The sequence below is a fragment of the Argentina anserina genome, chromosome 2 (assembly GCF_933775445.1).
Source record: "Argentina anserina chromosome 2, drPotAnse1.1, whole genome shotgun sequence".
In the NCBI taxonomy this organism is placed as follows: domain Eukaryota; kingdom Viridiplantae; phylum Streptophyta; class Magnoliopsida; order Rosales; family Rosaceae; genus Argentina; species Argentina anserina.
The window spans coordinates 29,652,577-29,674,779 of record NC_065873.1 but is presented as its reverse complement, the minus strand read 5'-3'; the positions used below and the strand labels follow the sequence as shown (position 1 = coordinate 29,674,779).

General features: G+C 37.7%; 5 protein-coding genes and 1 non-coding gene across 6 annotated transcripts; 4 read left to right on the top strand and 2 right to left on the bottom strand.

Annotated features, from left to right (window-relative positions):
* Nucleotides 1–2,645: 2,645 nt before the first annotated feature.
* LOC126783654 (uncharacterized) lies at nt 2,646–5,779 on the bottom strand. Its single transcript, XM_050509159.1, has 6 exons — nt 5,397–5,779; nt 4,216–4,342; nt 3,630–3,775; nt 3,464–3,526; nt 3,294–3,362; nt 2,646–3,064 (listed from the first exon to the last, which is right to left on the bottom strand). The coding sequence occupies exons 1-6, from the start codon at nt 5,598–5,600 to the stop codon at nt 2,993–2,995; spliced, it is 681 nt and encodes a 226-aa protein (XP_050365116.1). The 5' UTR covers nt 5,601–5,779; the 3' UTR covers nt 2,646–2,992.
* A 2,817-nt stretch (nt 5,780–8,596) lies between these two features.
* On the bottom strand, nt 8,597–11,372 carry LOC126783717 (NAC transcription factor 32-like). The gene is made up of 6 exons (XM_050509233.1): nt 11,302–11,372; nt 10,196–10,400; nt 9,843–10,069; nt 9,567–9,731; nt 9,063–9,399; nt 8,597–8,973 (listed from the first exon to the last, which is right to left on the bottom strand). Exons 2-6 carry the CDS (start codon nt 10,353–10,355, stop codon nt 8,729–8,731), a joined length of 1,134 nt encoding a protein of 377 aa, XP_050365190.1. The 5' UTR covers nt 10,356–10,400; nt 11,302–11,372; the 3' UTR covers nt 8,597–8,728.
* Nucleotides 11,373–13,839: 2,467 nt separating this feature from the next.
* Nucleotides 13,840–17,269, top strand: LOC126784352 (methyltransferase-like protein 2). The gene is given in 11 exon segments (XM_050509815.1): nt 13,840–13,885; nt 14,439–14,653; nt 14,729–14,912; nt 15,674–15,756; nt 15,846–15,879; nt 16,147–16,205; nt 16,207–16,223; nt 16,569–16,746; nt 16,844–16,932; nt 16,934–16,983; nt 17,067–17,269. Coding segments are annotated over 11 exon segments (1,095 nt in total). The 3' UTR covers nt 17,207–17,269.
* Nucleotides 17,270–17,475: 206 nt separating this feature from the next.
* Nucleotides 17,476–17,547, top strand: TRNAD-GUC (transfer RNA aspartic acid (anticodon GUC)). The gene has a single exon. It is a non-coding gene; the product is annotated as a tRNA-Asp (tRNA).
* Nucleotides 17,548–17,617: 70 nt separating this feature from the next.
* LOC126782805 (NEDD8-conjugating enzyme Ubc12-like) lies at nt 17,618–19,285 on the top strand. Its single transcript, XM_050508127.1, has 6 exons — nt 17,618–17,792; nt 17,926–18,039; nt 18,318–18,426; nt 18,556–18,634; nt 18,849–18,965; nt 19,087–19,285. Exons 2-6 carry the CDS (start codon nt 17,931–17,933, stop codon nt 19,231–19,233), a joined length of 561 nt encoding a protein of 186 aa, XP_050364084.1. The 5' UTR covers nt 17,618–17,792; nt 17,926–17,930; the 3' UTR covers nt 19,234–19,285.
* Nucleotides 19,286–20,048: 763 nt separating this feature from the next.
* On the top strand, nt 20,049–21,890 carry LOC126782804 (protein BRASSINAZOLE-RESISTANT 1). The gene is made up of 2 exons (XM_050508126.1): nt 20,049–20,444; nt 20,742–21,890. The coding sequence occupies exons 1-2, from the start codon at nt 20,205–20,207 to the stop codon at nt 21,447–21,449; spliced, it is 948 nt and encodes a 315-aa protein (XP_050364083.1). The 5' UTR covers nt 20,049–20,204; the 3' UTR covers nt 21,450–21,890.
* Nucleotides 21,891–22,203: the final 313 nt, after the last annotated feature.

Here is a 22,203-nt window from a genome sequence, read left to right as displayed (position 1 = left end):
CATTGTTAATGGATCGAGATAAAGCAGTGTTGACCAAAACTAATAGATTGTTGGATCGGCCAAAGAAGTTACTTATTAAAACACAAATGATTTAAGCCATTTAACATGGCAAAAGTTGTGATAGGGGACGAAGAGTTCTGGCCTCAAGCGACTAGTGCCAACTTGATTGAACACAAAGACGTCCCGCATTGTGGGATCTATATTGAATCTTTGACCACATCACATTCCCTTCGTTTGCCATTCTAATTAAGATTCTATAAGTAGGGAGGCAATAGCTTTAAATTAATGCCAAAAGTTTGTTAAGAGAAATATCTTTTCACTCCAATAAATTATAGAACTCTACTTACTAATAAATCAACTAAGCTTTATCTGATAAACTAGTAGACAGACTTTATTAGACCCATTTGAGCTGATCTCATATATATTAATTTGTCTCTGTATTGAATTTATCTACCTTAATTTATATCATATTACTATAGTATACACTCTTTCTTCGATCTCAAGTGTACAAAGTACAAACATGATTAGAAGGGAAGACAGCAAGCATTGCTATGTGGATCTCTCATGACACTGAGAAATTTCTTCTTCTATTTGATGTATCCCTGATAAATATCCCGTAGACGACTGGCTGTCTATACCAAAACAAAGGCAAAAGCTTATCTTAGGAATTAGGCCAGAACACTCGTCAAGGTTTCAATTGGGCCCAACGGACTACTGATTCTTACTTTCATAGCATTCGAGAGCCAGGCCCTTTGTATTATAATTGTAAACGAGCTCAACAAACCCACAGCCCTAAACTAAAATCTCAAAACCAAAGACAAAAACTAGAACGGGGCCCAATCTTCCAAACTAACTAATGGCCTGCGCCAAAGTCCTTCCCTTCCCTTTTAAATTTGATGCATTTGGTTGGATTTTACCCCGCTAAAACTCAACTCCTTGCAAGAGTATTTAGTAGTCTATCCGACCATCCCTCGTAGGGGTGGGCACGAGACGGGATGGGACGGGACGAGACTCATCTCACGTCCCGTCCCACTCTTTTGAATCGAGACGGGATCGGGACAGGACGAAGGTTTTTAAGAATGCATCCCACTCTGGATTAATCCCGGTTGGGACGGGACGGGACAAATCCCACCTTCCTATGAAGTTAAATAAAAACCTATATTTTTATTTTTTTTCATAACAAAGTAACATTTGATAATGAAATTTTAACAAAAAAAATACATAGTATGTTCAAAATATTATAATCTACCATTATTATTTGAGTTGATATAATTTTGGAGTTATTAAGAACATAAATTAGTTTCATTTTGATATAAATATATAAGAATTTTTAAGTTTTCATTAAAGGTGGGACGGGACGAAACGGGATATAAATTATTCGTCCCACGTCACATCCCACTATTATGAAGCGGGACGGGACGAACGTTTTTAGACCTCCGTCCCGTTCCGTCTCTATGAATTTCGGGACGGGATCAAGATTTCCGTTTTTTATGCCCACCCCTAATCCCTTCCATGAAATTAAGGCCGAGCACGGTCCTAAACCGGCCTACTTTTTTACGGGACCATGACCGAATTGAGAAGTTGTATTTCAATCCGATGTTTGTCTTAAAATCTGAAGACTGGTTTGGACCAATTAGAGTTGGGTTTTTTCTTAAATAATTAAGGAACGGTTAGAGATTGGACCGGGAAGAACCGGGATCGGACTGGAAAAAATTGGGACCATACTGGCAAGAACCGGCTGGGAATAAGAGTTTTAGCCTTTTAGGGATTATTTTTTCACTATAATCTCTTACACTCAATCTTAAAATAAGCTTGTACAACTGAAGTATAATCCAATTAGATATGAACACGTATTTGTTCGGATTTTTTCGTTTTTTTCACCTCAAAATTAGTGGGACCGAGGACCGGACGAGTCAAAACAAGAACCGGACCGAACCGCTAAAATGGTTAAAAATAGCAACAAAAACTGAACCAAACCGGCCGGATCGGATCTGCTCGACCAATTTTGTTTCGGTCCTCGGGTTTTATGTCCACCCTTAATGAAAATATGTCATTTGTTATCACACAGATGATCCGAGGCTACTCTGTTTTGATATATGAAATCTCCCGATTCGATCTCTGTTAGATCTCTACAATAGGAATATGAATATGTAACATAGAAGCTATACTCCAAAGCGTCGTAGATATTATGAGGAAATTTTCGAAATATAATTGTACGTACCTTTCAGTTGCTCCCAATTAGAACTTGGGAGCCATGTGCCCGACTAGAGAGTACGTGACTTGACAGCAACAGATGTCTGTCGACGCCAAGCAAGTTATTTGAATTGTCAAGCCGAAGCTAGTGAATTTGACTTGCTACCTAATCATATTTGTTTGGCTTACCATTTATGCATAACCAGCGTTCAACCAGGTTTGTCACAAATATAGAAGTGTCACGACAAAGTTGTAGTGGTTTGTAATTAATCAATTTGTTGCATAGTTTTGAACAGGAAGAAGTCACCAACTGACCAAATATGGATTTGAATGTCAAAGTTATTCGTCGGATATGACAAAGTAGTAAAACATGGATCCGGTTCTTCTGAGTGACTAATACGTCGCCGGCGTGAGTTGTGTGAAGTTTATACACATCAGTATGACAGTATAGATTTGCAGATACGGAAATTAGGTTTATACATTTCCGAAAAACCCATATCCCCACTCAGCAATTACATACATTTCAACCTAGCTTAGACGAATATTAAGCCAAAGGATCTCTTAATTTCTACGAACGTCATTCCCATTTCCCACCAGTTTAACTACCTACAAATAGCTATGCTTCGATCTACCTGAAAGGTAAATTCTAGGTCCCTCTACAGCTCTACTCATTAACAGACATGTAAGCATAAACAAGCCCTTGATAGATACATTAGATTAACATATCAGAAGGGAGTGACATCCAGGGCACCAGTGTCTCTCTCTGTTAGCATGCCTCGATTACCAATGCTCCTCTACGTCATTTGCACAGATTCTTCATTCTCTTCGCAGCCTTAACAAACCCAACAATCACCTGCAACTCGTCGATTTGCTACACATATATATCAAACAACAATTTTGAACTGTTAATGATGGAATGATAGTGCAAAATCACTCTGGACTTGTCAAGATATAAACATGTAAATGATGTAATGACCTACTTCTAGTTGGCTACCTAACAATCCCAATATTTATGACACTGTCATCAAGTTCCCGCGCTAGCATGTTTAAATACTCAGTAGTCAGAACCAGAAAATAACAATGCCAGCAATTCTAAGTACCTGTGACATAAAATGCCTCTGAACAACATCTATTAGTTGCTCTTTCGAAGGGTTTGGTATGTCATCGACCTAAAAAATCATAGAATCATTAGTAAATATGCAACTGAAAATACAAGACTAATAAGCTAGACAATCATTCAATCTTGGCAGGTAGACTTGTAAGTACTCACAAGATTGAAGTGTCGCCAATATCTCCATAGAGCAGCCAGCTCCAGTTTCCCAAGGTCAATTTTCTGCTCGAGGAGATATTTCAAGTTACGATTAAGGTGCTTTGCCATCTCCCCAATTATTGAAAGGTATTCCACAAATTTAAATCGAGTAAAGGATGGTACTCACTGTTGAACCCGACACTCGGGGAGTAGATACAGAACCCTTAGATTGTGAGTCACAAGAGAAAGATCTGCACATAGTCCTGTGGGATGATCCACATGATTTATGCACTCTAAGCCTTGATCTTTGAGATTTTTGAGTATCATCAGATGCTGGAGATGGAAAATAATAGAGGCACAATCAGAGACCATAGTGGGGACAGAAAAACAAAATGAAAGATCGATAGAGATACGAGACAATAAAGCTTTAAAATTAGAGGCACAAAAAAGAAAAAGTGGATACACAAGGGATCCTATGTGCCAACCTCTGTCACTTTTCTATAGAACATACTGTTCTAAGTCCACATTTAGAGAGGTCCCCAAAATAAGTTAGCTAAAGCATGATGACATTAGGGCCTTTATCGAAACTAATAGTACTGTACCAATAGGTGTAGTTGTAGTCACACAACTAATAGTACTCTCTGGTCGAGCACAAATAATATCACCCATTATTTAGTCTACTTTTGAAAAGCAGAGCAACACATGCAAAAGATGGTATAGTACAGTATTGGCGGGTTCAGAACCCTCTATTTGTTTTGCATCAGTGAACTCACCCATGTCTATTCCATTCCACTGGACAGTCTCAAAATCAAGGTCATCATCTTCTTCGTTACCAGTAGGAGCTTCAATTACACTGAGGGCATTCCTCTGAAGCTTCACTTCTATCCCATTTGTGAGGACCTGTTTATAATCATTAATTAATTAGGCCTGTAAAATCCCAGAAGGCAAACAAATATGCAGGCAAAGAAGATAAAAGGCCAGTAATCATTCATCCCAAATCATAGCCCACTTGCCAAAAAGAAGAGGGAACCTTACTGATTATAAATCTAAAAATTAAAACAGGAACTTACTCGATTTCAATTCCAAAAGAACAGATGTTCATAGAAGGAGCAAAGAAGGCTAGGCTAAAATGACATTAACTAACCCCTAGCCTGATTTGATAAAATGGAAGAAATTTAAAAGGGTTAACTGCAGATCGAGTTAATCATTGAAATAACATCTCTAAATGTCACCAATCATCTTCAAAATACAAGTAATGGGTAATACAAGGATTTTCAAACACATTATAACTGCGGGTTGCAGACTTGCAGATGCAATAAGCATGAGCAAAATACAGTCATGTAAATGATCCGGGCAACAATTCAAAAAGGAAGGGAATTAAAAAGGAATACTTTTTATGAACACATTAAGAATGAAATCAATCAAAGCCATTGAATCCGAAACATGCGCAGAATTAGGAAAGACAGAGTGAGCCACCAAAAATTAAATAAAACAGTGGTCAGCCTTGGAAAGAATTATGAATTTGTACTGCAAATTTAATACCAAACAAATCAATCTCCAGATATTAAATTCAACAACTAGCAGCAACTTAATAATTAACAGGAAAACACTCAAATGAATGAGATAAAGTCAGTAAAATATGTTTGTTTTATATATAAAAAAAAACTTTACATATCAAGCTTAATACTATCAGTTTGAACCTAGTAAATCTGTAGATCCAGAAGTAAAATAAACATGCAATGAGAACTCATACTCCTGATTCAAATTAAGAACCAGTTGTGATCATCCACACACATCAAAATTTGATGCTAATTTTTAAAGCTAATTAATTTCAAAATGCATTGAAAATTTGAATCATATCAGCAAGTCGGTATAAATTGAATCCAAATTGATCTTACTAATGCAAATGCAAAACCTGATTCTCAGAATAGGACAAAGAGAAGAAGGAAATTACCAGCCAATGCCATCCGCCTAATCCGACGGCCTTCTTAACGACGCCTTGCAGTCCAACGAGGACAGACTTGGTTCTGTTATTGCCGGTAACCACCACCTTGGTGTGACGTGGCAGCACAGAGAGCTCCTCCTCGCTACTATCGCCGCAGCTCTGGAACTGCGAGAAGCCGCCATTGTTGACGGAGCTCCCCATTGCCTGAAGCATTTTCCCAGAGAGCGATTTAGACGGCGAATACGGCGGCGTCAGGAGTCGAGATTGAGTTTAAACGGAAGATCATGCATTGCTGGACGCGTATTTGGCGGAATTGGAGAGAGGATGAATTGAAATTGGAGCAGAATTGAGGTGTTTTTGCAGAGAAGAAGCACAGAGGAATAAGAAGAAGAAGAAGAAGAAGAAAGAGAGAGAGGGAAGATGAGAGTGACTGGTATTGTTTATTGGTGCCTTGTTATGAATCCCGGAGACCCGAGGTTGACCAATGAGAACGGACCACGTAGTGTGTGAGAGTTCTCTCCCGAATTATTTGTTTTTCTGTGCAGTAAGCTGAGGTTGAGGGCGCGATGCAATACCACCAGCGGTTTGGAATTTTGAACTGAAGTTACTGGGAGCTTCACCGTTTGACCGGTTGTGAGTGTGATAGTGGTGGCCGGGGAAATGGCTAAACTACCCTTTTGTTTTGAATGTCTGGATATTATTTTATACAACGATATGCATAACGTTTTCTGTTTGGAGAAATATATGTCTAGTAAACTCATCGGTATTTGAAATAGGAAAAATGTCATACGTTTTTTAACGTTCAATGAGTAACTGTAACATGCACTATGAACCTTTCAATGTGTAACTGTAGTATTTCAATTAGGAAAAATGACGTTAGACTCGATGTTATTTGAAAGTAACTTAGTGATTATGACCTTATAGAAAACTAACTTATATATCACTTTAGATGGTCGTATTTTAAAATAATGTAGTATTGAGACGTTAGTTGGATTGTAGCCGGGCGAAATTGTTGATTGACTCATAATTATTAAAATTCGTGAACTTTTTATTTTTGTATACGTGAGTCCATAACTCCACTTTAATATGTGTACTCGACATCAACAAATTTTGTAAATTAATACATTTTCATACTTAAAATGTAGGTGATTATTATAAGAAATGGTTGTCATATATAGACCAATGCTGGCTATCTCGAGTTGACATAAATGGAACTGGGGTTGTTAGGAGTAGGACTTGTGAAATGTTAACTTGATACACATCTTTATAGGTCTATAGCACCTTATAAATATAGGAGGTGTTTTTGGTAATCAGCAAAAGAAGGAAGGACTTATGAATCGTAAACGTGAGTGGGAAGCTGGGAGCCGTAACCGGAAACCGGAAATTAATCTGGTCGGAGCAAGAAGGCACTCGGGGCCGGTCCCGCAACTAGGGAGGCTCTACCTGCCGTCGGTGTTGTCTTATCCATAAAATGTTAACATGGGAATTAACAGAAGTAGGTGCCTCATTACGGGATACAATTCCCGCCAGAATCAGGCAATTGGAGCCGTCAATTAAGCAGGACCACCATCATGGCCGTCGGATGCTTCGGTTGATGAATAAAAGAGGCATGTGTAATGATCACAAAGCAGAAGCGGTGGTGGGCCTTTTAGGAGACCTCGGCACAAAACGCTAGGCCCGAAAGAGAAAGACCCAATACATGGATTCAAATACTTCGGTATTTTTTTGTTTTTTTGAACTTTAAAGGAAAAAAAAAACAATGATGGAGTTGTGTGGCGCAGCATCATGGTTCATGCAGCAGCGGGATGACTGTCAATTCCGGTCGTGGTGCATTGGATTTCAGGTAATTCCGGTCATGGTGAGCATTTGTCGTTGTGTGCGATTTGGTGAATGAAAATAGCAAGTCTTATGGGTTACGTAACCAACTCCATTTGTATATGCTTCTTTTGGTTTTGGAGTTTTCACTTTTCAGAAGTCGTTCTTTATAGTTTATGCATCCAAAACGAGTCCTGGTGCAATGATAGACAAATATTAGCAGGAAGTTCTATCAGACCCAAAATTGTGTTTTGTGGTGTGAATCAAACAAATAAACCACATTGGAAATGGAAGAGTAAGTTAAACACAAGTAAGAAGAAGAAACTAGGTCCGATAGTGTAAATTTATTAGTTTCATGGTAAAACAAACTCGAAGATGATAGTATAGTAGCATAATTCTATCAACGGGAATCTTATAAGAGTAGATAAAAAGCTGTCACGTTAAAAAGAATAATTTGTCACTCAAAATTTACAAGAATGATAGATATTGCTGGGATCTATTTTAAAAAGATTAATTATTACGGATTTAAAGTTTGACCAATGAAGAACAGGGAGTTGGAATAATTTGAAGTATTAGTCATACGACTCAATCACGTACTAGTTAACATGTAGAATCATAATCACAAGACGCAAGATGAATAATTGTGGGGCGAATTGAATAGAGCAAGAGCGTTGTCCAAGTCTCCAAGAGCATATAATATAAGACACAATAATGAAACTACATCGTAAATTGCGCATGTATGAATAGTATAAGAAGTGTCTATTCTTATGTGTGCTGATCAGGAGCAATTTGTCGGCCTTCGAAAACAGAACCATACCGTCCTCGTTGCCCATAGTCATTGCAAAACCACACATGGCCATTTTAGCATGGGTTTTCCGTCGAAAAGCTTGGCTTGTGAGAAATGAGTTTTATACGGAAGAGAAGGAAAATGTGATTGAAGAGATGTGTCGTCAAATTCAGTGAACATGTTAGCTGCTCCCCATTTTGAGAGAGCTTGACCTCTTTGAACATGTTAGGTCAATTGTCACCTCTTTTTCTTAGTTTTATTAAAGTGGGTGGTGGTCTGGTAGGGTACTCACTTCTTTTGTTTCTCAGTATCATTTGCTCTACGCTCTACGCCACTAGTCTCCACTTTGTAAGATGGTCGTTGTGAGTTCGACCAACGCAAGATAAATTCTACGACTAAAGCTGTTTATCCGATATAAAAAAAAAAAAATAGAAAAGCTACACAACTAAGAAGGCCCAGAGTCTATTTGGGCTTCCCAGTTCATACCATAAAACATTCAAACAGCCATCAGCAAAGAAGTTGACACTTGACTCACAAAATCAAAAGTAGAGAAAGATCTGTTGTACATTGCAAGTAGTCAAAACCAGTGTAATCAACCCCCTGGAACATTAGTGTCCTACCCGTCCTTCCTAAATCCCGAACCTCACCCACTAATTCCCTTGATACAACAACAATTAGATCATAATTTCCCCGATACAATAATAACTACATCATAGAGCAACAACATTAGGATTAAGAATTAACATGGCAAGAAGCAAAGGTAACTTTTCTTCAGCTTCTTGGGTTTAACAACAGTAGACTTCTTTCCTCCTTGAGGTGTTGTCGTATGTGAATTCGAGAAATCTTCATTCCTTGGGTCTGGCTTTTGATTTCTGCTCAGTTTCTTTGTAGTATTTTCTTTACTCTTAACGCAGACTACTGAATTGGAGATATTAGAAGAACGACTTTTGGCCTTTTCCTCATTTGGAGATTTGTTCAAAGATCCTACAAACCAAATCAAGAATAGTCAAGCTTCTGAAATTGACAAAAAAGTCCTATTAACCATTGAACTGAAGCATTTCGTTTTTACGTACCAGAGGAAGAGGCTGCTGCATACAAAACCAATTCATCTGGTTTTTGAGGTACTGCAATACTCAATTTGCAGTTTGCCTTCGTATTCACCTGCTCTTGACTAGTCTTGGGTTCTAGTTCTTCCAACAAAGCAAGTGAATCAAAGCATTCATCTGATGACATTGTCAAACAGCTTGAATTTGAACTAGAAGAAAATGATGCCGGTCTGTCAAGATCCAGCAATTCTATGTAGTCATCTCCAAAAGGAAAATCTATCTCAATCTCGGGCATGATTTCTACTTGATGATCTGGAAGCCTTTCTGTAACAGTCAATGTTCCTGTTTCATTATCCTTGATCACCTATAATATAAGTCAATTTATTAAGAGTTTTACTGGAAAGTGAGCTGTTAACAAAGCCTGTTGTTCCAAGAATATAAAAGCTGTACTAAAAAATGAAATGACTACCACAAAAGCCAATCATATACTGTAACAAAAAAAAAACAATCATCTATGACCAGGATGCTAACCTGAGGCTTGCTTGTGGAAGCATATCCAGCATGTTTCTCGGCAAGTGGAACAACAGCTTCTGGGCAGCGCTTAGCAATATCAGAAGTAACAATTTTGTCAGGGTTCACTAAGTTTGATTTTGGTTCAGCACCAACAGATTGGACTCTGCAAAGCAAATTGGCTTCCTGCACATTATCCAACCAAACTGGCAGATGACTGGCAGGTTGAGTAGAGATCAAGATAACGAGAACATATGAGGAACACAAATTATACAGAGTTGGCAGACCTTTACATACCTTTTTCTTGCTATTTTCGGAAACTTTTTGGTAAGTTATCCTGTATTCTTGCATTAACCAATTGGTTTTATGTTCATGAGATGCTCGGCCTTCAAAAAATTCAAAAGTTGTTCTCCAACCAGTGATAATTGAGTTTGAGAATATTTTAGATGCCTCCTCTGTTGGCTTCCAGTATCCGAGATTTGTATCTTTGCTCTCATTAGAGCGAATCAAGTACCAAAAATAACCTGCATTATTTAGGGTCTGATTAGAGAAAATGTAAATGACTGAATCCATCACCTAGATGAAATGAAATTTGGAAAACTCTCAGAGAGTGAAGGTTATGCAATAATTGTGAGAGACATGAAGAATACCAGGTGGTAAATTTGAGGGCAGGTATTGGTAAGGGTTTACACCATTGATCACATTTTTTGGGAGTAGTGATTCACACACAAGTTTCTGTAAAAACATACAGAGCTCCTCATCGGTACAGTGAACACCAATATCAGCAGGAAAGACAGCATGTGGACGCATGGCAACCGATTCCAAATTTGGAAATGAAATTAATCGCCGAAGAGTCTACAAAAAGAACATGAAAATCATCAATTTATTAGCTATATATCACCAGGAACGATAGATCAGCTACCAAGTATGCTCCAACATTATATTAGCTTCACTTTAAGTTTCAAATAAGGATCACATAGACTCCAGACAGATTTTGAAACCAAGCATCTTCCAAATAAGAAGATTTTCTTGCATCATAATACAGATAAAGTATATGAGCAACCTCAAATACGCTTCCTAATTATCAAGTCCGTGATTCCAGAAACAATGATAACACCATGCAACTAGTAACTGAGATTTACTTTATGGATGATCACTGAACATGATAGCTGCTTTCTCTAACTAATAGAAAAAATATTAAATCACAACACTGACTAATTCTCATATTGTTTGTTCAACTCCCACAAAAAAAAAGGGCAGAAAATTTCAGGCATCAACAATGTTCCATTTATGGACAGAAAATTGAAAACTATGAATCTACTACAAAATCACAGAAAGTAAAAGGCATCATCCTCCAAAACACATAAGAATCATCCAATCTACATTCTAGGATAGGAAACGAAAACATGATCAACTTAAGAATGTATCACAGGAACAAGAAATTATATCACAGAATTCAATATGTTTTACTAGTTGGCTATCAGATCTTACACACCCCAAACAGTCTCAATTTTCTAATCACAAACTGACACGCATCTTCACATTTCCTCAAGAACAAAGCAACATCAATGAAACTCAGAACAAACTCCTTCAAGCTCACAGCTACTCTACAAGATTACAGATTGTTTTCAAGTGAAAGCTTAGAACAATGAAATCGCATACAATTGCGACATGATCCAAAACAACCCGATAGCTAGTGAATTGGTAAAGAAACTGAAACTAGAGCTGGTGGGTGAGTGAGTTCGAAAGTTCTTACCTTTTAGGCCTTTGGGACGACCAGGAAGACTCTGCTCGCTACCTCTTGGTTCCTTAATCGCTAATCCAAAAGGTCTGGACAAACTGCTCGTATTTATAGGGCTGCCAGTGAACAGTGACACAGACTGACTGAGGTTGAGTTTAACTGTTTAATCATGGTTTGTACACTGCTTTATCTCACTGGCAGTATCCATTTACTACGTGGTGCTTCGTCATTGGCGGAGTTACGCATTCCCTTTTCATTCTACATGGACCATCGAGAGCAAATTTGCGACTTTATTTCCTCAATTTTATTCTCACTCAGTTATTTATACGACATGTGTCCCTTTAATCTAATCACAGTTACTCTTAATTATTTTATTTATTTTTCTAATTTTACCTAATTTTTTCTTTTCTTTTTATTATTTCTTCTTTTTTTTAATAAAACATTAAATCTTAATATAATTTTTATTGGTGTAGTCAATCAATGCCTAATATATAATCACCAGCTAATGTCGATATAGAATTTTATGTCTTTCAATTTTGAAACTCTTAGCTTTCAGGAAAAAACCACAAGAACAATTCAAGCTTGATTATATTTTTTGCAATTAGACAATGAAATAGTTTGAAGCTAAACCACCAGAACAATTCAAGCTTGATTATGTTTTTTGCAAGTAAGTAAACGAACAATTCAAACCACGATATAGTTTGAAGCTTGAATTGTTTTTGGGGTTTTTTTCCTGGAAGTTAAGAGTTTCAAAATTAAAAGAAATAAAGTTATATATTTGATTGACTATACCAATAAAAATTATACTAGGATTTAATGTTTTGTTAAAAGAAAAAAAATAGAAAAAAGGAAAAAAAATGTAAAATCATAAAATTAATAAGAGTAACCATAGTTAGGGTGGTTAGGTTAGAGGGGACACGTATCGCATAAATAGCTAGGTGTGGATGAAAGTGGGGAAATAAGGTGGGGAGCAAATTTGTTCTCCTCCAATCTCCCCACCTCTGCTGTCCGTTCCTTGGAAACTTTCAAATGTGAAATTCAGTAAATGTATTTGACTTTCGGAATCCGTAGCTTATATCTCCACTACTATAATTGGAACGTGGTTTTAATATCAAACAGTTTTAAGTTTTAAAATTTCCAAATAAAAAGACAAAATAAATAATTGGGTAAATTATAAAAATTAAAGTAAAATAAAATTAAGAAAAAAATGAAAACATAGGAGAATGATGAAATGACTTAAATTCAGAATAAAAAAATTATAGGCGGTGGGAAGTAGAATAACCAAAACTAATTTTTTTTTTTTGTATCTTAGAATTTTACACATGTACATGCTAGTCAATGATAATGTACCCGTACATCACTAAAAAATGTACCCGTACATTAATTATGATGTGATACTTATTTTACATCACATACATTATGTAGCGATGCATTAACGTATACACGTAAAATTAATGCAAATAGATCTCTACTTGGTACGGTGAAGTTCGCGTTTATTGGAGGCTAAATGTTTACATTATTTCGCTAATAATATATGTATCCACTGTCGGCTCCCATGTATGTTGATTACAAACTAGTTGTTATACATTCTAATTTATCAAACTGGCACATTTTCACCTCAAACAATTACCTCAAACTTTTGAATTGACCAGAAAATATATGTAACATGTATGGGAAGCGTCCAATGAAATCCTTATAATGTCCCCGGTTGTAACCAATAAAAAAAATTCCTTATAATGCGGATGAAGTCCTCACTTCTAATTGAACAGTTTGCTAATTGTTTTAAACTTTTTTATATGATTTTTCAAATTCCAACATACAAGTTATCTTATCTTTATTTGAAAGTCATCAATTGGTCCTCGTTAATACAAGCTATTTGGTAACATAAAAAGTCTAACATTAGGGAAGTTATTCAGAGCATTGAGGTGCACTTGTACCAAATTAAATAATCCATCCGTTTTTTAATATAAGTCGTTATATGTTTTGATTTTCGTTTCAATATATAAATCGTTTTGGCTTTAACTCTATAGTATTTTCCAATTTATTCATGAGCTACAATAATGACACGAATAAAAGAGAAAAATGATAAATTGTAATTAAGTGCAATGAAGTCATAAATAAGGGTTAAATTGTCATTAAAATTGTTTCTTAATATGTGTGAAAACTCCTAAAACGACTTATATTAAAAAACTGATAGAGTAAATGATAAGATTACATTAAATATACATTTTTATTTTTTATTAAAGCAGTATTTATAGATATTAATAGTTGAGGTTGTATAATAAATGCAGTTCACTTGCACATTGATGCATTAAATAATTTTCCAAACACTTATTAAAAATCTTAAAATTTTATGCTAAAGACACGGGGCCATTTTGCCCATGTTTGTAACTAGCTCATTACAACTGTCACAGACTCAAAGCCCACTTATGGGCTTGAGCAGGTCAATGATTGCCTCCGGACTCATTAATTCTGGGCCCAATTTTGACACGGCGGGAGATTTTTAACAGCAAAATTGGGGTGCGCCGAAAATGGCGTGACCTGAATCTGAAAATGGAGCACTCCAAACCCACCGAGATGCTAACCGACTTTTTAAATTCCGATATTTACTGTTAGGATGTGATGAGAATTTAATTAGGAAAGTAATTTATAGTTCTACTTGATTACTCTTCCAAATTGACATGGTTTATGTCAAAATTTATTCCTGAATATGTTATTTTCTAGTATGAAAAAATTTTGGTTTTCCTATGACCAATTGGATTGTAATTGGTGTGCCTATATATAGGAGACATAGGTAGTTAACCAAGGTGTGACTGTCATGACTTAGTTCGTGGATGTAGTCATCAGGGCGTGGCTATCACGGTAAGGTGGATGCAGTCATCGACAAATGAGTGTATATCTCTTGTGTAAGGGAGTAGAGATGTCAAGGGTGAGGATAACTCTTGAATGAGGGTGTGTTCTTAGGAAATTCTATGAGTGTGATTGTACATAAATTATGAGTTTTGGGTTATGAGATTTAGCTAAAATGTAGCTTGTACTCGTATATTTCTCAGAGGATGTATGCTTAGGTTTATGCCGAACCTCGTTAATCTCGGTATTCCCTTGTTGCTTGTCTTATGGCTTGTTTACTTTTTTTATCGGTATATAATTCCCTAATATTTATCGGTTTGAAGATTCCATCGCTTTTTTCATCGACCCGGTTCGCGTGCTCAACCGCTCCTACACCCGGTTTAGGGTTTCACCTTCTGCTTACTAGTGTCCGCCAGAGCTGGGCGCTGCTTCGAATCCCAGAAAGTGAAAGCGGAAAGAGAAGAAGAAGCCACTGAATCTCAACGACAGAAAACAAGTCGCTGATCAGCGCCACCAGGTAGTTAATTTTACAGTTTTGTTATTGCTCCTTTTTTAGTGATCGTTGAAACTTTGATTAAATTACCTATTGTAGGAAGTGAGAGCTTTTTTAGTGAAGGCTCATGAGGTGTTGGAGGTTATGAGCAATTTGAGAGGTTCTGAAGCTTCGTCTCCAGGTGTTGATCAGTCCTTTGTTGAACTCGGACAGCTATGGCAGGCTCCGCTCTACGACATTAGTCTAAATTTCCAATCAAATTACAAAACTGGTGAAGATGGAGGTTGGTTTTCGCAGTCGAGAATTCGGCCTCTGATTTTTGTATTTGTGGATGAGGAAAATAACAGACAGATTCTTTACTATTTATGTGGATGTTAGTTTGATAATTTGTGGTGTATTGAGTAATGACATCGATTTTGTATTCTATTTTGTGTTTGTTAGGCTTGGTTGCTACGCAAGACTGTGAACAATGTGCTCTCATTAGTTGTTAACTAGGTTGCACGGACACGCCTAAATACGCGCCGGACACGTGAACTGACTTTGGACACGGCCCAGACACGCGAGTATCCGAATCGGACACTCACCAACTTATAATAAAAGTGAAAGTGCTTATAGTGAAAATCGAACATTGGTCATCCAAGACACTTACCAACTCCTCAACTATTCCAACAGATTCAGTTTTTGTTATATTTATGCACACTTTAATATATATAAGGAGAGAAACTCGTGATAAAAATAAGAATGCTTGTAGTGAGATTCGAACCTTGATTATCCAAGGTACTTATCAAGTCCTTAGCCATTCTAACAAGTAATGTTTTCATCATTTTAATGCACATTTTGACATATATATACATCTAAAATTCTAAATACTTTCAAATTTATAAAATAATTGTTTAAATAAATAAATATATATATATATATTAAAAATAATATTTAATTAACGTGTTCACCACGTGTCCGTGTCCAAACAAATTTTTATATGCCGTGTTTACGTATCGAATCGTGTCCAATACGGATACTCGTGTCCGTGTCCGTGCTACTTAGTTGTTAATGAGAGCAGTAATGATGCAGAGGCTGAAGTTTTGAACTGTCGATATATTTTGCCTCCAAAGAGTTCCTTTTACATGGTATGCCAACTTACCGACTGATATCCATTTAGACACACTGAGACCTCCTAGCTAGTATCTTATATGGTTTGTTTTTAATCACGTGGAAGTCAGATATGGGGCAGATTCACAATCTAATTCCTGGTACTTCCTGCAAACTGTTTGTATAGATATCAATATATGCATTCCCTGTTTCTGAATATGTATAAACTGCTTAGTTTTATATGGATTATAAGGCCGTCGCAAACACCAGTTTATTTTTTCGTCTTCCACGGTCCTAGATACATAAAGCACCATACTCAGTTGCCGCCAATATCTTGCTTTTGTATATATAATAGAATTTCTTGCCTTTTGATTTGATTAAAAATAAGCTACTCATTATTGTGTTTCGATCTGTTTTCATTAATGCAGCTGAGTCTAATTGTGGCTTCAGTGTTATAGTTGTTGATCCTCCATGGGAGAATGGCAGCTGCTCGGCAGAAGTCAAGGTGGGCCTTTGCCTTACGTGCTTTCTAGTTTAGGAAGGCCCTGCAAGCTTATGTTAGGATCTCGTAAGTCGTTAGATGTAATTCATGTAATTTTCTGTTTATTATAGAGTTCAACAGGAAAGACCATTAAAATTACATTAATCAAATTTGTTAGGTTAATCCATTGAACCCAATGAGAGTGCAGACTAATTGCAGCTTAGAATTGGTGTTATGATGGGATGCAATTTACAGTCCTTACTTTGTCTTCTCCAATAAACATGTGTTTCTTTCTAATTACAGTCGGATTAGATATTTGGTGATGTATTTCACAACACTTATCTTTGGTTGTGGTTTTAATATCTGTAGGTACAAAACTTTACCCAACCGTTATTTCTTATCCATTCCAATCAAGCAACTTTGTCACACAGATGGATCCCTTGTCGCCTTATGGGTAACAAATAGAGAGAAGTTGCGTGATTTTGTTGAGAAAGAGCTCTTTCCTGCTTGGGGAGTCACACATGTTGCTACTTTTTTCTGGTTGAAGGTACTCTTGTGTGTTTCTTTCCCCGTTTATTGATTAACTTTATTATGAATGTTTGAATTCATTATGCTGTGGTTCTGGTTTCTTTGATCTCCCGTAGGTGAAAGCTGATGGTTCCTTGATCAGTGATTTAGACCTCTTTCATCATAGGCCATACGAGTGCCTTCTTGTGGGTGTCTGTCATGGGAAGGTTAGCTTTATACCACACCAGCAAACCTCGTTCTAAGCCCCCAATTGGAGGTGATTTATTTTGCTGATCATGTATCTGGTTTTCAATCAGGCAATGCAGTTGCTCATATCCCTTCAATCTGTGCCTCTAACAGGATTGCTACAGGACTTTGCTCCGAGGCTCAATGGTGGTCAATGCATTGAACTATTTGCTAGAGAAATGACAGCCGGGTGGGTTTCTTGGGGGAATGAACCCCTTCATTTTCAGGAATCCAGGAATTTTGTAACCAAATAGAGCAGCTAGTATCACTGTGTTATAATTGGACAATGTACTTTTCGCTAACCTTCTTACCACTGAGAAGATATATAACTGTTACATTTTCAGTTGCCATCGACTCGTGGCCGTTGTTAGATTCAAAACTGAGTAGATTAATAACAAAATCAGATAGTACTACTTTGTATCTAAACTGACCATCCATTTCCCATTGGAGATTGAAGCATGGAGGGTACGCAACTACGCATTATAAAGATTTGATTGTTATTAGATAAATGATCAACAACAAGGTCGTTGTAGTATAGTGGTAAGTATTCCCGCCTGTCACGCGGGTGACCCGGGTTCGATCCCCGGCAACGGCGTTTTTTTTCTTTCTCATTCCATTGTCATTCCTTTGTTTTAGGACTTCAAACAGACATTTGGAAGGCTGAAGGTGAAGGCAGAAGGAAAAGGGCGACCATGAAAATGAGAAAAACAAACCAACAAATGAAAAATAGTCTAACAGATGGAAAACTGTGAGAGTATTTAGTAAGACTATCCCAGGATGCCATTATTGGCAGCAAATTAAGTTTTCATCGGTTTCTTTATGCAACATTTGATCTAGCAGGTCAGATTCTGTCTCCTTTGGCCTAATGCCTATCATGATTATAAATTTACATTAATCTTCCCTGGGTGGAGATTTCACCTAGGCTCAGATTGGATCACAAAAGTCTTAAAATCATGTTTGGATTTTCTTTCAGAAACAATGATCAGGTTATTCAAAGTGAAGGAAAAGCAACAGGAAGTGTTAGACAATGCAAAGGAGAAGGCACCATTCAAGAAGCAAAGTGCAGGAGAATTACGTGTTCAAAGAGGTTTCAGCCTATTCTTTTACATTTCAGAATTGGTTAGCTGTTTCATTTACATATTAATACATGCTATTCGCAACAACATTCGATGTAATTGCATACAATCCTCATTAGCATGACATAATTTAGATTGTAACAATTGAACTTTGTGTATACCTGTATGATTCTGTATAGCAAGTTGTCATCAAAATGTGGCACACAAGATATATGGAGTTAGCTCTGCTCCCTTATTAACGTCCTCCGATCAACTAGTCTTTGATTTTTCGTTTTTTTATGAACTGTAGATATAACTGAGTTGAACCTGCCAAATACAATTAACATAGCATTCCCCAATGGACAAGATGATCTGATGAACTTTGAGGTCACCATTGAACCAGATGAGGGATACTATAAGTAAGTGAAACCTTATATATTACCATGTCCCAAAATGCTTTGCGTAACGTGAATCGGTTTATTGTACCTGTTAGCATTTGCAACACTAATGTATGCTATACTCGTTTCTTCCCTTTCTTCTGGTCATAGAGGTGGCAGGTTTCTCTTCACATTTGAAGTTACCCCAGTCTATCCTCATGAAGCACCAAAGGTCAAGTGCGAAACCAAGGTACTTTTACTGGATCTTATAAATTTTATTTCTTGTCTTTTGATTATGCTGCAAGCCATTTTATGAGGATTGATTACATGTAGCTGCTGAAAGTATATACGAAAGCAATATGTATATATACCAAATTACCAATACATATGTTTAGCCTTTTAGGTGGTAACGGAATGCTCATGCTGCTTCACTACCATCTCTAATGTTGAATACCAATCTGCAGGTTTATCATCCAAACATCGACTTGGAAGGGAATATCTGCCTTAATATTCTTCGTGAAGATTGGAAACCAGTTCTCAACATAAGCACTGTTATTTACGGATTGTATTACCTATTTACGGTATCCATCTCTCAACTCTAAATCAGTGAAGTTCTATCTGTATGTTACCTTAGTGCTAACTCGAGCCCTGCATTGCTTCTTTCTTTTTGAAATGTACATGACCCTGCATTTCCTTATGCAGCAACCAAATTATGAAGATCCCTTGAATCATGAGGCAGCTGAAGTTTTGAGAGATAATCCAGAGACGTTCGAATCAAATGTGAAAAGGGCGATTGCTGGTGATCAATGGATTGGAACTACCTATTTCCCTCGCCCCGATTATTATTGAGATCCCACTGTACCTCATAATGCTAACTCAAGGTCCAAGCTAGTCTTTTGCATGAGTGAAGGTTGTGTGTTCCGTAGTCTATATCAGCATTTTGTATGATAGTGTAACATTTTCTATCTATAAATAACAAAGCACCACTGTTGCATACTAACTTGTAGAACAGTCACCCTTGAATAATAGTTCATACTAATTTTGCTTTGCATTTATACAATAAAGCTATCAAAACTACGATCCAAAAACAACGACGCTATCATCTAAAAATCATCTAAAAACTTAGATGGAATGAATGAATTAAATCATTTATTGTTATCAATTTGTCGGTTCACTTACAGTTCGGTGCCTTGAATAATTTTCCGACCTGAAAATCTCAATTATTATGTAAACTGTGCTCTTTAAATTAAGCCCATTGTTAAACCCAAATCACTTTTCTAATTTCCTCAATAGGAACCACCAAATTCCATGCAGAGCAGAAAGCAGAAAAACCCAAAAAATTCATTATTCGGCCGATGGGCCCCGCCTCTAACTTCCAGACCCACCAGAGAATTATTGGGTCATCAGAAAAACTGTTACATACACGCGGCAAAACATCTCCAAGCACATTACTCTATACCCCAGCCCACCATAATTACTGTACGTCTCGTCTCCAGCACACTATTCTCTGATGTGCAACTCCCACAACTTTGATCCGACGGTCCTCAACCCACGACATCCAACCGCTTTTTGTCCGGATGCGATGCACCCGAATCGAGCTTTTGTTGGTTTTTAATTGTTAATTTTCTAACTCTGAGAGAGATTCTTCTACACTCGAACCGAAAAAAGCGAAAGCGCATTCCTCGTGAACACACGCATTTCCATCTCCATTTCCACTGAGCTAAATCCACTGCGAGACCCTGAGCTTCTCCATTAGCAAAACAGAGAGAGGTGAGAGAGAGGAAGGGGCAGGAAAAGTGGGTTGTTTGTTTGGGAGAATTATGACGTCAGACGGGGCCACCTCGGCGTCGACGGCGAGGAGAAAGCCGTCGTGGAGGGAAAGAGAGAACAACAGGAGGAGGGAGAGGAGGCGGAGGGCGATTGCGGCCAAGATATTCGCCGGGCTCCGAGCTCAGGGGAGCTTCAACTTACCCAAGCACTGCGATAACAACGAGGTCCTCAAGGCTCTCTGCGTCGAGGCCGGTTGGACTGTTGAGGAAGACGGCACCACTTATCGAAAGGTTTGCCTTCTCGTCTTCTTCAAAATTTCCATATTATGCTGCTACAATCAGCTGAATTCAATCATTTAGTTGATGAAATTTTAGGAAATTTGAACGAATTAGGACAAGAATTTGGGTGTACATTGTTTTTGCTTGATCAGCAACATTGCAACTGCAATTTTCGTTATGTGATGGTGGTATTGATTTTGTACAAATCGATTTGAATTGGAAGTGCTGATAGTGATGAGTGTAGATTGTTTTTGATTTTGTATGATGATGATGATCGGAGTCAAATTGTAATGTGGCTTTGTTGTGCAGGGATTCAAGCCACCCCCAACTGATACACCAGGCACTTCAACCAAAATTACACCCTATTCTTCTCTAAATCCCAGTCCATTGTCTTCTTCCTTTCCAAGTCCAATTCCATCCTACCAAGCTAGTCCCTCATCCTCGTCTTTTCCAAGCCCCTCTCGCTGTTTTGATGCCGCCAATTCATCCAATCCCTTTCCTAATCTGCGATCTGCTATACCTTCTTTTCTTCCTCCTCTCCGGATTTCTAATAGTGCTCCGGTGACCCCTCCACTCTCCTCTCCCAACTCGAGAAAGTGCCAACCAATTCCCAATTGGGACTCCCTTACCAAACAATCCATGGCCTCTTTCAATTACCCATTTTACGCCGTGTCTGCTCCAGCTAGTCCAACTCGTCACCAGCAACAACTCCATACTCCTCCCACCATTTTTGAATGTGATGAGTCTGATACTTCAATTGTTGAGTCTGGTCAATGGATGAAGTTCCAGAAATTTGCAACTGCATTGTCCGCAAGGCCGACCTCTCCTGCATTCAATCTTGTCAAACCTGTCGGTGTTCAGCAAAATTTGCCGGCGAATGGAATGGTGGAGATGGGGAGAGGGCCAGAGTTTGAGTTTCTCGGGGGACAAGTGAAGCCGTGGGTTGGGGAGAGAATTCATGAGGTGGGATTGGATGATTTAGAGCTCACACTAGGCAATGGCAAGGCTCGAAACTAAGCTACCATATAGAGATGCATGCTGCATTGGAGTTCCAGAGTCATTAAGAACAGATGAAAAGAGGTTAATTTTCTGGTCCCCGCTCCCCAGATCATTCAATCTCAGCTTGGTTTTCTGGAGGAAGTGCATTGTGAGTTCAGGGCTTAAGAACTGCTTAAACCAGACATGGTTGATGCAAGAGATTATAATTTTCAAGAGTGCAATTTAGGGTCATTTAAATCCTTCATTCTAATTGGAAATCAATGTAGAGTTAGATAGTCTGTACTCTTATCTTGTTGTAAGTTCACCTTTGCAGACTCAGAAACTTTCTCTCCTTTTCCTTTTCCTTTTCTTTTTCTTTTTCATTCTCTTTTGGTTTGGTTGTAGACTTGGAAACTGGGAAATGCTGTAAATTTTTCAATTTCTATCGCAAGTTATGTTCTTGTATCTCTCTTTGAAATTCTGGTCAAAAGATGAGCCGGTGGCCCGACAGTGGTGGCTGACTGGTTGGCATGTTAATGACAGCCGATATAGCTCATGTTCATGTCTTGCCTGCACATGCACCTTTAATACTATAATGCTTTCAATCGTTTTTTAAGTAATATTACATAAAAATTACTTGCAGAAATGGAAAGACCGTGCCTGTGAGTTAACCACTGATAATGAAGTAGCAGAATTCGTTTTCGATTCTCTTGGTCTCATCTCATAAAGACTACTAATATACAGCGTCAAATAAATCTGGTAAAGTTGAAGAAGACATTCAACAAAAAACAGA

What these genes read in the sequence shown, in the direction of transcription:
- LOC126782805 (XM_050508127.1), top strand. Translation starts at nt 17,931, where the DNA reads ATGATCAGGTTATTCAAAGTGAAGGAAAAGCAACAGGAAGTGTTAGAC. An exon ending in CCAGATGAGGGATACTATAA is followed by an intron (nt 18,427 to 18,555) that starts GTAAGTGAAACC and finishes TTCTGGTCATAG; the next exon opens with AGGTGGCAGGTTTCTCTTCA. An exon ending in GATTGTATTACCTATTTACG is followed by an intron (nt 18,966 to 19,086) that starts GTATCCATCTCT and finishes TTCCTTATGCAG; the next exon opens with CAACCAAATTATGAAGATCC.
- LOC126783717 (XM_050509233.1), bottom strand. Translation starts at nt 10,355, where the DNA reads ATGCGTCCACATGCTGTCTTTCCTGCTGATATTGGTGTTCACTGTACC. An exon ending in GCCCTCAAATTTACCACCTG is followed by an intron (nt 10,070 to 10,195) that starts GTATTCTTCATG and finishes TAAATAATGCAG; the next exon opens with GTTATTTTTGGTACTTGATT. An exon ending in CCGAAAATAGCAAGAAAAAG is followed by an intron (nt 9,732 to 9,842) that starts GTATGTAAAGGT and finishes GATAATGTGCAG; the next exon opens with GAAGCCAATTTGCTTTGCAG.
- LOC126783654 (XM_050509159.1), bottom strand. Translation starts at nt 5,600, where the DNA reads ATGCTTCAGGCAATGGGGAGCTCCGTCAACAATGGCGGCTTCTCGCAG. An exon ending in ATTGGCGACACTTCAATCTT is followed by an intron (nt 3,363 to 3,463) that starts GTGAGTACTTAC and finishes ATGATTTTTTAG; the next exon opens with GTCGATGACATACCAAACCC. An exon ending in AGAGGCATTTTATGTCACAG is followed by an intron (nt 3,065 to 3,293) that starts GTACTTAGAATT and finishes ATATATGTGTAG; the next exon opens with CAAATCGACGAGTTGCAGGT.
- LOC126782804 (XM_050508126.1), top strand. Translation starts at nt 20,205, where the DNA reads ATGACGTCAGACGGGGCCACCTCGGCGTCGACGGCGAGGAGAAAGCCG. An exon ending in ACGGCACCACTTATCGAAAG is followed by an intron (nt 20,445 to 20,741) that starts GTTTGCCTTCTC and finishes TTTGTTGTGCAG; the next exon opens with GGATTCAAGCCACCCCCAAC.